The sequence below is a fragment of the Hypanus sabinus genome, chromosome 25 (genome assembly GCF_030144855.1).
Source record: "Hypanus sabinus isolate sHypSab1 chromosome 25, sHypSab1.hap1, whole genome shotgun sequence".
NCBI classification, from domain to species: Eukaryota; Metazoa; Chordata; class Chondrichthyes; order Myliobatiformes; family Dasyatidae; genus Hypanus; species Hypanus sabinus.
Window position 1 is genome coordinate 27796326 of NC_082730.1, and position 13206 is coordinate 27809531.

The following is a 13206-nucleotide window of genomic DNA, read 5'->3' on the forward strand; positions in this document are numbered from 1 at the left end:
AGATGATATGGCATTGTTCCAACACATTATAACCAACATTTCCCTGTCCTGGGGTTTAATGAGACATCAAGATTTGGAGATTGCTGCACGTTGAATGATCAAACCATCAAATAAAGGCAGACGGATTTGGTTAGTAAAAAATTGCCTATTAGAAATGTACTTCTGGAAAATTCTTCTCTGAAGAAATATTTTTGAGAGAAATTTATTGCCATAATCGTGGCAGGAGTTTCAAACCTTTTTGGGTACAATAACTTCGATGTCATTTAAAGGCAAGAAGTATCTATTGAAAGGTTGGTGTATCCTGGCACATGACAAGAGAGAAACTTTTCTGTCTTTAGAGGGTAACTAGAAGAAATCCAAACATACTCAAGCTTTCTAGTGCCACGCTGGAAGGTTTGGCTTAAGAACAGATAGAGTGATACCACTCGATGGAAAATCCAAAAGGCAAAACCTTCATCACCAATGGGAAGGATTCACCAAGGAACTCATGTTTAAGGAGAAACAAGACACAGTAGATGCTGGAACTTGGATCGAGAAACGATACACTGGAGGAGCTCAGTGAGCTGAGCAGCATCTGTAGGAGGAAGGGAGGTGTTGATATTTCAGCTTGAAACTCTGCATCAAGGTGTCTTGATAGTTGGACCATAAGACATAAGATCAGAATGAGGTCATTTGGCCCATTGAGTCTGCCCTGCCATTCCATCATGTCTTGTGGTGAGAGCACTCTACTACGGAGAAGGGGAATGTTGCCTAGGTTTACTGCATTTTGGATGTGGACTTGGACCATGGTTCTTCTTTCAGTTTCATGGTTCTTATGTATTCTGTGCTTTTCACCCAATCTTACTTGGTTTTTTTGTGTGCAGGGTAAGGGGATTTGGGAGTTGATGTGCCTGTTCTGTTTTTGTCCATTTTGTTGTGTAGGGAGGAGTGATCTGGAGGTTGATGATCGTGCTGCCTTTCTTTTCTTTCTTGGTTTCGTGGCTATCTGGAGAAGAAAAATTCCAGAGTTGTATACTTTGATAATATATGAACCTCTGAAACATTTATTATCCCTCTCAACCCCATTCTCCAGCCTTCTCCCCGTGACCTTTGACACCTTTAATCTTTCAACATCCACTTTAAATATGTCCAATGAATTGTCCTCCACAGTTGTCTGTGGCAATTAATTCAACAGATATTACAGAGCAAGAATTTACTCATTAACTCTAACATCCCAACTCTAACCCTATGCCTTGCAATACAATGTCACTTCCTTTTGTTCTGCTACATTTTTCTACCTCGCCTTCTATGTTTTAGATTCACATACTGATCACTTTTGAAACAACCACTCACTCTCTAAATATGTTATAAGGCACAGTATTCTTTCTTGCAGGAAGAAGTTGTGCATATCTTCAGACAGGAGGCTGCCACTAGTTGTAAATCCAACCTAGCCTGCCAATCATCTTACCTATAAAAGAAAATGTCCCAGCTTTGGGGAGCAGGAAGAGGGCCATTGCTCTGGAGACTGAGATACGGAAATAGGGTAGCTAGTAACCCTTTGGATATTTCCTGGCTTTTTGTAAATTATGAGAGCACCAACAACTTCGAGCTGATCTCCAGGTCATTGCAGGTAAAATTATCCTTGTTATACTGAGATCATTTCCAAGTAAATAATTTATGGTTTATGAAACTGATCCACACCATGGAGCAGATCTCCAGATGAGTTGTTGGTGTCATGTATAGAGAAATAATTCTATGCAGAGTGCTGAAGCATTGTGGATGTGACTGCTTTAGAAACATGTCTGACTATAAATATTTTTAAAATTAATTCATGCATCTTTGGAATTGAAGGTAACTCGATGTGAAGGAATCAAGGTGAAGCAAGGTGGTGGGCCCATCAAAGAAAATGAGAGAGACCAGAAGTTGAATCGATTTAAGTGCTATGCTGTATTGAAAAGGTCATGTACATGATGAATTGAAGCAGCGAGGTCCAGGCTTCAGGGCGTATCGAGGTGACTGATCCCGATGTTTGAATTAAGCTTTAAGTGCTGGGCTGAATCGGAAAGGCCAAATCAAGGTGGCAGGGACCAGGCCCAAGAACATATTGAGGTGACTGAACCTGATGTTTGGACGTCAATTTAGGTGCTGGACCAGATTGAAAAGGTCAGGGTTTCAGGGACGAGGTGTGGGAAGAGCCACATCTCGCTGCTCCACGACGTTTATTCAGCTCTACGCTGAACTATGGGTCTTGGACTCTCTTTGGATAGTAGGGTACAGGAACTGTGGTGTACAAAGGCTGTTGTAAACCTAGTCAAGAAGAACAGAAGAGCTTATGAAAGGTTCCATAAACTAGGTAATGATATAGATCTAGAAAATTATAAAGCTAGCAGGAAGGAACTTAAGAAAGAAATTAGTAGGTCCAGGAGGGGACATGAGAAGGTCTTGGTGGACAGGATTAAGGAAAATCCCCAAGGCATTCCACAAGTATGTGAAGAGCAAGAGGATAAGATGTGAGAGAATAAGACCAATCAAGACTGACAGTGGAAAAGTGTGTATGGAACTGGAGGAGATAGCAGAGGGACTTAATGAATACTTTGCTTCAGTATCCACTATGGAAAAGCATCTTGGCAAATGTAGAGATGACTTGCAGTGGACTGAAAAGCTTGGGCATTTAGATATTAAGAAAGGGGATTAATATCTTAATATGGAGCTTTTAGAAAGCATCAAGTTGGATAAGTCACTAGGACCAGATGAGATGTACCTGAGTCTACTGTGGGAGGCAAGGGAGGAGATTGCTGAGCCTCTGCTGATGATTTTTGCATCATCAATGGGGATAGGAGAGGTTTCAGAGGATTGAAGGGTTGCGGGTGTTGTTCCTTTATTCAAGAAAGGGAGTAGAGATAGCCCAGGAAATTATAGGCCAGTGAGTCTTACTTCAGTGGTTGGTAAATTGATGGAGAAAATCCTGAAAGGCAGGATTTATGAACATTTGCAGAGGCATAATATGATTAGGAATAGCCAGCATGGTTTTGTCAAAGGCAGGTCATGCCTTACGAGCCTGATTGAATTTTTTCAGGATGTGACTAAACAGATTGATGAAGGTAGAGCAGTAAATGTAGAATGTTTGGTTTTCAGCAAGGCATTTGACAAGATACCCCATGCAAGGCTTATTGAGAAAGTAAGGAGGCATGGGATCCAATGGGACATTGCTTTGTGGATCCAGAACTGGCTTGCCCACAGAAGGCAAAGAGTGGTTGTAGATGGGTCACTTTCTGCACGGAGGTCAGTGACCAGTGGAGTGCCTCGGAGATCTGTTCTGGGACCCCTACTCTTTGTGATTTTTATAAATGATCTGGATAAGGAAGTGGAAGGATAGGTTAGTAAATTTGCTGATGACACTAAGGTTGGGGGTGTTGTGGACAGTGTGGAGGGCTGTCAGAGGTTACAGTGGGACATTGATAGGATGCAAAACTGGGGTGAGAAATGGCAGATGGAGTTCAACCCAGATAAGTGTCAGGTGGTTCATTTTGGTAGGTCAAATATAATGGCAGAATGCAGTATTAATGGTAGGACTCTTGGCAGTGTTGAGGATCGGAGGGATCTTGGGGTCCGAGTCCATAGGACACTCAGAGCTGCTGCGTAGGTTGACTCTGTGGTTAAGAAGGCGGACGGTGTATTGGCCTTCATCAATCGTGTTTTGGAGCCGCGAGGTAATGTTGCAGCTATTTAGGACCCTGGTCAGACCCCACTTGGAATACTGTGCTCAGTTCTGGTCGCCTCACTACAGGAAGGATGTGGAAGCCATGGAAAGGGTGCAGAGAAGATTTACAAGGATGTTGCCTGGATTATGGAGCATGCCCTATGAGAATATGTCGAGTGAACTCGGCCTTTTTCTGTTCATGCGATTGAGGATGAAAGTTGACCTGATTGAGGTGTACAAGATGATGAGAGGCATTGACCATGTGGAAATTCAGAGGCTAGCACAAGAGGGCACAGTTTTAAGGTGCTTGGAAGTAGGTACAGAGGAGGTGTCAGGGGTAAGTTTTTATGCAGAGTGGTGAGCATGTGGAATGGGCTGCCGGTGACAGTGGTGGAGGCAGATACGACAGGGTCTTTTAAGAGACTCCTGGACAGGTACATGGAGCTCAGAAAAATAGAGGACTATGGGTAACCCTAGGTAAGGACATGTTCTGTTTTGGGCCTGTATTGTGCTATAGGTTTTCTATGTTTCTACAGTGTGCAGTATTGTTGTCCTTATCTAAGGAAGAATGTGAATGTTTTGTAAATGGTTCAGATGGTATAGTACCTTGAAACCTCGGATATGTGAGTTGACTTACAGAGGAAGATTGTACAGGATGATTTGTATCTGCTTGTATCTGAGTGAGAAGACCCTGTTGAAACCAACAAGGTGGCTGTGAAAAGGATGTTGCTTAGTGGGATTCTGGAACCCGGAGTCACTGTGTGTGGCACAGTAGCATAGTGGTTAGCACAATTGCCTTACAGCGCCAGTGATTAACGATCAGTGTTTGATTCCCACTGCTGTCTGCAATGATTTGTATGTTCTCCCCTTAAACTTGTTGGTTTCTTCCAGGTGGTCCGGTTTCTTCCCACATTCCAAAGGCGTCTATTCGGTTAGGGTTTGCAAGTTGTGGGCATGCTATGTTGGCACTGGAAGCATGGCAACGCTTGTGGAGTGCTCCCAGCACAGTCCTCTCTGATTGGACTTGATGTAAATGGCACATTTCACTCTATGTTTTGATGTATATGTGGCAAATAAAGCTAATCACTTTTATTTTTTACTCTTAAAAATAAAGTGCCACGTATTTAAGACAGAGAATATTATTCTGTTTGAAGATGCTGAAGCATTGACATTCTCTTCCACAAAGGACAGTCAAAATAAAATCATTGAACATCTTTTAAGGCAGAGGTACAACATGCTTGATAATCGAGGGGATGAAAGACTACTATGGATATCAGGGATCATAGCTTCGATATTACAATTAGATTAATCATGATCTCTTTAAAGAGCAGAGCAATCTTGTGGGGCTAAGTAGCTAAATATTGCTCTTAAGAGCTAATTGCCAGTTTATATGTGTGAAGGCTGCATATGATTTTATTTATAAATTTGTCTCTTCCTTTTATGACAACAAACATACTTAATGTGGATTAATTATTATATTGATAACTTAAATATGTGTAATTTACAGGTCAAGTAAATGGACTGCTTTCCAGAAGTCTGAACCGTTGATCTAGAGAAGTATGCTTGAATATATCATGGCGAAGTGAGATATTTTAACTCTGCCATGGATGGTCCCAAGCCCAGTTGTGAAAGGAGATGGTTGGCCATGGAGCTAGGAACACCATCCTGTAAAATCCAGAGCTACAGAAATGCAAACAGAATTTCCAAAGACCTCACTCCTGGAAGAAGAAGAATCTTCAAAGATGGGCTACACCTGGTGACAACTTCAAAGACTAGTGCAGAACAGAGGGCTCTGGGAGTTGTTTTCAGTGGCCTATGCCCCAGTAGTGGTGTTGGGGCTAAATCCAATCCAATCCAAATGAGATATTTAAATTGAAGTATTAGATTTCAAACAATAAAATAATAATTAATAAATAACCAATCATACATGCAAATTGCAAGAGGAGTTTTGATATACAAGGATGTCAGGAAACTGGCAAAAATGGTCAGTTTGTCAAGGAGCCAATAGAAGTTGTTGGATTTGGGGTTGCTTTCAAACAGTCAGCAGTAAAATGATGGATCATGAAAAATCTTAACACACAAGTCATTTGTATTTATCTGCACACAATTTACTAATGTAAACCGAATTTTGGCTGTCCTTTGAGCTCCACAATTACATTCAACATTACTAGCTTACAACCAGGAAACATTCTTTATTAAATTGAATTTGCTTGTGTTTGATGTGAATTATACTTAGTGGCCACTTTAAGAACTTGATGTGGTCTTCTGCTGCTGTGGACAATCCATTTTAAGGCTTGACGTGTTTTGCATTTAGAGGTGCTCTTCTACTGTTGTACCACTTTGGTTATTTGAGTTACTGTCACCTTCTGTCAGCTTGAACCCATCCGGTTAGTCCCCTCTTGGGTTTCTCATTTATAAGGCATTTTCATCCACAGAACAGCCGCTCATTGAATATTTTTTAATTTTTTGCACCCGTCATTGAATTTTTTAAAATTTTTTGTACCATTCTCTGTAAACTTTAGAAACTGTCATCCATGAAAACCCCAGGAGATCTGCAGTTTTTAAGATACTCAAACCACCCCATCTGGCACTAATAATCATTCCACAGGTCCAAATCACTTAGACCACATTTCTTCTCCCCACTCTGATGTTTAGTCTGAATACAACTAAACTTCTTGACCATGTCTGCATGCTTTTATGCATTGAGTTGCTGCCACATGACTGGCTGATTAGATATTTGCATTAACGAGGAGGTGTACAGGTGTACCTAATAAAGTGGTCATTGAGTATTTATTCAAGATAGCACTGTCTAGTTTTAGAACAGTTATTGGGAAAGCAAAGAAAAAACATTTCTAAGTTGTAACCATAAGTTTAAATATCACCATAATTGGATAAGTTTTTTTTTATAATTTTCAAAATGTAAACTTTATCAAAACAAATTAAGGATGATTTTCTTTAACAATATCATCAATTCAATATAACTAAAGAGTACAGAATAAAGGTGCACATTTCTACTTTTTATCTCATTTTGTTTTGTACTACATTTCATATGCAAATATTCAACTTATTAGGGAGTATATAGCCATGTAAAAGATAAGATTTTTGAGGCAAGCTGCAATAGAATTTTATTAAAAGCAGCATCCTTCCTGAATTTAATCAGTAAAATTATGACTGGTTATTAGCCAAAATATGATTGTTAGCCTATATAGTTGCAATCCTATTACCTTCGAATTAAAGTTTCAATTGTAACCATATCTGCAATATTCAAATACAGACTTTACAACTTTATTTTAGTCAATAAAAGTTTATTCATGGAGTAAAGATCAACTTCGGTGCATTTTGTTTGGCTTGTGAATCTTAAGCAATGCTGTTTGGGTCTTTGCAGATACCAAAGTTAGTGTTTGTTATTGAACCAATGATGGATTTCTCACCGTCGCATTTCAGACCATTTTCACAGGGGCACTTGTAATAAACATTATACAGGAGCTGAAAAGACAGACACAGTTTCAATATTACCTCAATTTCATAGTTCATCGATATCCTTTAGACAGCAGCCAATTATTTTAATTCATTCAAGCAGAGATGACTGCATGTCAAAATGGATTAACTGTAACCAAGTTTCATTTATGGTAACAGTGAATGTACTACAGAAATAAAATATACTTTTATTTAAATGAGGCATTATATATTTGCAGAACATTAACCATCAACTTAATCTTATCCACCTCCCCCACCTTCTATCCAAATTGCCAAATTGTAGAGTATTATTATTCTTAATAACAGAGATGTCTTTGGTACATTATATCTGGATTTCCTGCCAGTAGGGTACAGAATAAATGCCATAATATTGAAAAATAATGGGTAATAGGCATATATTGCCATCACAATTTGGGATAACATAATATAGGATATCTCTAGGATGTCAGCTAAAGTGCAGGGGCAAAGTTTTGCTTGTCAGTAATATCTGGGTTTATGTTCTGTTTGAAAATGAATGCTAACATTCCAATACAGCATGAGAAAACTGGTAAACTGTTGGAGCTCATATTTCACAGGTAAATTGTTAAACTAAGACCCTGAACATGAAAAGTGTGCAGCGCTATTTGCTAAAAGGCAAGGGAGCTCTACAAGTCTTTGGGTGACGTTTATAATCGCAAGCAAAAACAGATATTTTGATCATTATCACATTGTCGTGTGTGTAACCTTGTTTCATGCAAATTGTTATTGCCAGTATCATAGCACTTCAAAACAGTTTAATGTGTGTGAAGCGCTTTCAGACATTGCACTATCAAGAAATTAATGCATTTTTCTCCTTTTTGCTAAAGTTAGCAAAAATTGATGTAGGAAAGTTACTATAACAAATATGAATATCATTATTTTCTAAAACCCATTAAATTATTGAAATACTTCTTACAACCCAAGCATATTTTAATTTGCAGGGCATAATAAAGACCTACAGGTTTCAATAATCGACTAGCAATGAGAAAAAGGTTGTTCTTCCTTTACCATTTGTACTTATTTACCTTTGAACATTGTTGGATATTTATTTGCAATTATATTTTAGTGGAAATAATATTGAGCACCTACATGATTTGAGCATGTGTTTCCTTCAGCACCTTGACTGGCACACCTTGCAAGACTCAATCCAGTCTCTCGTTGACAGCAGCCACTCTTACACTGAAAGCTTCCAACGCAAAGCTCTCCATTTTTCTTAATAAAAACAAGATATATTTTGTGAGTCACAAATTATGAAATGTAATTTCTAAAAAAGTAAAATTCAGCAGGTAACTTACTTTGTATTTTGAAATCAATTTTGAATCTAATTAGCTACTGGATCATATAGGAAAAAATACAAATTAATTGCCCTTTATAACAATTGTACCTTCAATAAGTGTGCTTGCAGTCATCCAGATTTGTTTGAGATCTTTTACTGAATGAGATTTCAATCAACGTTTTTAAACCAAGTGCACATGGCAAATTCATTTTGATCACGCTAATGCATTTATTAAATAAAAAGAACAGTCATATGAAGAAAAAGACATAAATTATTTAACTTAAATTCCATAGATAGAGGAACCACTGAGAAAGTTGACATTAAAGTTATTCAGGAAAAACATAGAAAATCAGAGGAAAATTCACTGCAAAAACTTGTTACATTGGTAATCTCTTTTATTTTTAATATACGTTCTCTTTGAACTCTCCGCAGATCTTACCAGGTTCAGAAACAAGCCTCTCTCGGGAGCTGCTATTCCCACTGCAATGCAGCACGCTAGGTAAAGCAACGTTAACTTCATTTTGCACAGTGGTGGGCAACAGCAAACTCGCAAAAGGTTATTCCTTTCTTCCTTTTATAGTACTTCAGTTCTTACTTTCAAGTTAATGATTGAACTTAACCACTTTAATCACTTTGCAATCATCGCAAACAAGACACGTTCTTATCACTAGCCTGAGACTTTTGCAGATGTGATATGCCATTACTCTGTGTGGCTAATTCTTCTTTGTTGCTAACAGACTGATATCCATTGGTCACTTCAGTTCATTACCCTATGTTTGTTGGTATTTCAAAGCTCTGAATCAGATCATACTTACTTTCAATCCTAACACACTATTACACACAATAGTGCCACTCCTAATTGTTTCCAAGTTTAAACATGTTATAGTTTGGGAAAACCATTGAAATGTAGTAGAGGGATTAGAATCTTTCCATTTAAATAAAATGGATCTTCTGGCTATTAATGTAACAAATGCAATCAAATGGCAACTGAGGGGAATAATTGACTAGAGTCCATCACTGGTTATCCAAAAATTGCAGTAATAGGATGAGGTGGACTCAGTGATTTGACCTCCACAGCTGTCTGTGGCAACAAATTCCTCAGATATACCACCCTTTGGCTAAAGAAGTTCCTTCTTATCTCTCTCCATATACTGAGGCTGCGCCCTCTGGTCCTAGATTCCCACACTAGACATCATCCTCTCCACATCCACTCTGTGTATGCCTTTCAATATTTGATTGCTTTTCATGAGATCTATCATCATATAATTATTCTAAACTCCAGTGAGTTTAGAAGAATTATAAAACCTCAGCATCACATCTTTGCTCTTATTTTCTAGTCCTCGAAATGAAGGCTAACATTGCATTTGGCTTCTTTACCACTGACCAACTTGTCAGTTAACCTTTAAGGAATCCTGCACAAGAACTCCCAGGCATTCTACAAATTCTTTCTCTTGGGATCCAGCACCAACCTGAATTTCCCAATCTACCTGCAGTATTGAAATCCCCCATGACTATCATAACATGCCTTACATGCCTTTTCTATTTCCCGTTAAAATTTATATCCAAAATCCTGGTTACTATTTGTGGGCCTACAGTATATATAATTCCCATTGAGGTCTCATTACCTTGCAGTTTCTTAACTCTAACTGCAAGAATTGTACATCTTTCGATCCTATATCACCTCTTTTATGGGGTTTGATTTCACTTTTTATCAACAGAGCCACACCACTCACCCTGTCTACCTGCTTGTCTTTTTGATACAATATGTACCCCCAGATATTAAGCTCCTAACTATGATCTTTCTTCAGCTATAACTCTGTAATGGCCACTTCATCATACCTACCAATCTCTAACTGTGCTATAGGATCTTCTACCTTATTCTGTGTACTGCATGCATTCAAATATAACAACTTCAGTCCTGTATCTATCACCCTTTTTGATTTTGCCCCATATGTTACACTTCAACTCATCCCACCAACTGCAATTTTGCCCTATCATCTACCTGTCCTTCCTCACAGTCTCACTGCATACTGCATTCACTTATATTCCAACTGCCCAATCCTCCGACATATCACTCTGAGTATCCCTTTGCTCTGTTCTTCCATTCTTTCTTGAAATTTTATTGCAATATATTTCTACATTATACTCCATTTGACAATTTCTCATCCCCTCGCTATTCCTCCTTAGTAATGTATTGCACCATTTTCTCAATGGCATATTAGGCTAACCAACATTATTGAACTTCCTGCCTTCTTTATTGAACATTGGTACAAGTGTGAAATTCTATTCCTCTGCAACCTTCCCAGTGTAATGTATGGATCTATTTATTTTGGGGCAATGACTCCCCCCCATTGTGGTAAACTATGTGTATACCTGTCTGGACATGCCCCTCTGCTGACTGCTTCTGTGGCTCTTCCCACAGACCCCTGTATAAAGGCGATTGGAGGCACTGCTCCTCTCTCTCAGTTTGCAGCTAATAAAAGCCTATCTTTTGCCTCCTGTCTCTGAGAGTTATTGATGGTGCATCACCCATCTCCAGCATTATGTTGTCTGTGCATGCATTGTTGTCTACACATGCGCATTGTTTTCTCTTTCTCTCTCTCTCATTGCAATGTGAATACACCAATTGAAGCCATCTCCAGTGTGTGTGCTTTTATTTAATTGATACAAGGTTGGGCATATTGGCGACGAATACAAACCTGCATGTCAGAAAATAATACAAACTGCACCAACTGTTGTGGCGTGATTACAGAATGAGACAGCAAGAGTTAAACAGTACAGAGGCCATCACAGATGCTAACAAACGTGTGAGTACAGTACATCGTAACTGAAAGATGCACTGAATTTAAAGTGAAGATAACATGGCAATGTTTTCAGTCAGGAAAGTTGGTGAATTTGATAGCACTAATGAAGGCTGGGAGTCATACATTGAGAGGGTAACTTGAGTCATATATTGAGACGGTATATTGTAACTTAAACAACACTGAGGAGCAAAAGAAAGTCCATAAATTTCTTGGCTTAATGGGCCCAAGAACATATAATCTCTTATGCAACCTAGTAATCCTTGAAAAGCTAGCAAGCAAGACGTTCGACAAAATTGTTCCAATTTTACAAAATCACTTGAGTCCTAAACCACTGGGGATAGCTGAGAGACTTAGATTGTACAAAAATAACCAGTCAAACAGTGAAAGCCTTTCTGAGTACATTGCGGAACCTTCCCAGTACTGTGACTTTAGAGATGGACTTTCTGGTGCATTAAAAGAAAGGCTTGTATGTAGCATGCATAGTCAAAGCATTCAAAATAGGCTACTGCCCGATAGAGACTTAACCTTAGAACAGGCATTGGCCATTGCAATATCATTAGAGACTGCAGCAAGGGATGCAGCAGAACTAAAGAAAAGGAGGTTAGATTGTGAAATGCAGAAATGTCCCTGAATGGTGCAAAAAGCCAGAGATGTTGTCAATATGGCAACTCCTCCCTTGATGCAAATGTCTCTTGGTTCAAAGAAAAAATCTGCAGAGAGTATCACAGATAAGGTCATATAGAGGGAGTGAGCAAGGCAGACAAAAAGCATAACTGAGTGAAAAGTCTCAAACACAAATCTTAACGAATGCATAAAGTTCTCAAATGTAAAACAGTATCAGACAATAGAGTCTGGCAAGGGTGAACTTCCATGCCTAGAACTGCATCGTATAACTGAAGCAGATCACAAAATCATCTGGATCACAATAGATGTGTCTGGTGTAAAGGTGTAAAACTGAAAATGGAGCTGGATACAGCCTCAGCTTTGTCCATAATTCCAGAGGCTGACTACAGCAGACTGTTCTTTTAGAGGCTATTAGAGAAGACCTCATGATGCTAAAGACCTACACAGGCGAAAAAGGGTCTCCCAAAATAAATGTGATGTATGGGAGCCAAACACAACAGTTAGAGCTTTATATATTGAAAAGTGGAGGACTTTTCAGACATGAATGGTTGAGAAAAATCCAACTGGACTGGCATTCAATCAAAGGTCTCAGTGTGACATCAACAGGCAACTGCAGCTCAAATGGTAGCACTAGCCAGAGACTGGCACTGCTGATTAATGCTAATGAGAAGGAGTTTGTGAAAGGAATAGAGAAACAGATGGAAGACTTGGCCAAAACTGTTTGGGATGCCAATAATCTCAAAATGCACCCCCACAGGGACTGTTACACACATGGGGAGTGGCTGTCTTCACTCTGGCAAAGAGTACAAATCAACTCTACTGGACCATTCATGGACTCCATGCTTCAGATAGCTGTGGATGTTCATTCAAAGTGACCGGAGGTTATTCTGATGAAGTCAACCGTATCAGCTAAGACTATCTCTGCTCTGAGGACTACCTTCACCAGAACCGGGTTACAACGGACCACAGTACACATCAGAAGATTTCTGACTGTTGATGAAAAGAAATGGCATCAGACATTTCAAGTCAGCAATGAGTGGGTTAGCTGAAAGGTTTATCCAAACATTCAAGAAGTCCATTAAGGCGATGGCCAAGCATAAGGCAGACAACTTCCTCTTTGTGTATTGGAACTCTGTTCATGCGATGACAAATCAGACACCAGCAATGCTGTTCATGAGCAGGAAACTGAGATCTCACATAGACCTCCTAAAACTAGATCGACAGAGGGAAGTGCAGAACAAGCAGTTCAACCAGTTGCCAAGTGAAGCAGCAAGGAGCTTCAAGATTGGTCAGGAAGACCTAGCACATGATTACTGAGCAGACCAGTG

The 13206-nt window shown here is 39.2% G+C and overlaps 1 protein-coding gene across 1 annotated transcript; it reads right to left on the reverse strand.

Annotated features, from left to right (window-relative positions):
- Window positions 1–6995: 6995 nt before the first annotated feature.
- LOC132381287 (colipase-like) lies at window positions 6996–9010 on the reverse strand. Its single transcript, XM_059950671.1, has 3 exons — window positions 8890–9010; window positions 8264–8386; window positions 6996–7165 (listed from the first exon to the last, which is right to left on the reverse strand). Exons 1-3 carry the CDS (start codon window positions 8968–8970, stop codon window positions 7037–7039), a joined length of 333 nt encoding a protein of 110 aa, XP_059806654.1. The 5' UTR covers window positions 8971–9010; the 3' UTR covers window positions 6996–7036.
- Between the last annotated feature and the right edge of the window lie 4196 nt (window positions 9011–13206).

Bases quoted from the DNA above. Each gene is read 5' to 3' on its own strand.
- LOC132381287 (XM_059950671.1), bottom strand. From the start codon at position 8,970: ATGAAGTTAACGTTGCTTTACCTAGCGTGCTGCATTGCAGTGGGAATA. The intron at 8,387-8,889 runs GTAAGATCTGCG...GTTTTTATTAAG, and splicing joins GAGGCTTGTTTCTGAACCTG to AAAAATGGAGAGCTTTGCGT. The intron at 7,166-8,263 runs GTAGGTGCTCAA...CTGTCTTTTCAG, and splicing joins GAAACACATGCTCAAATCAT to CTCCTGTATAATGTTTATTA.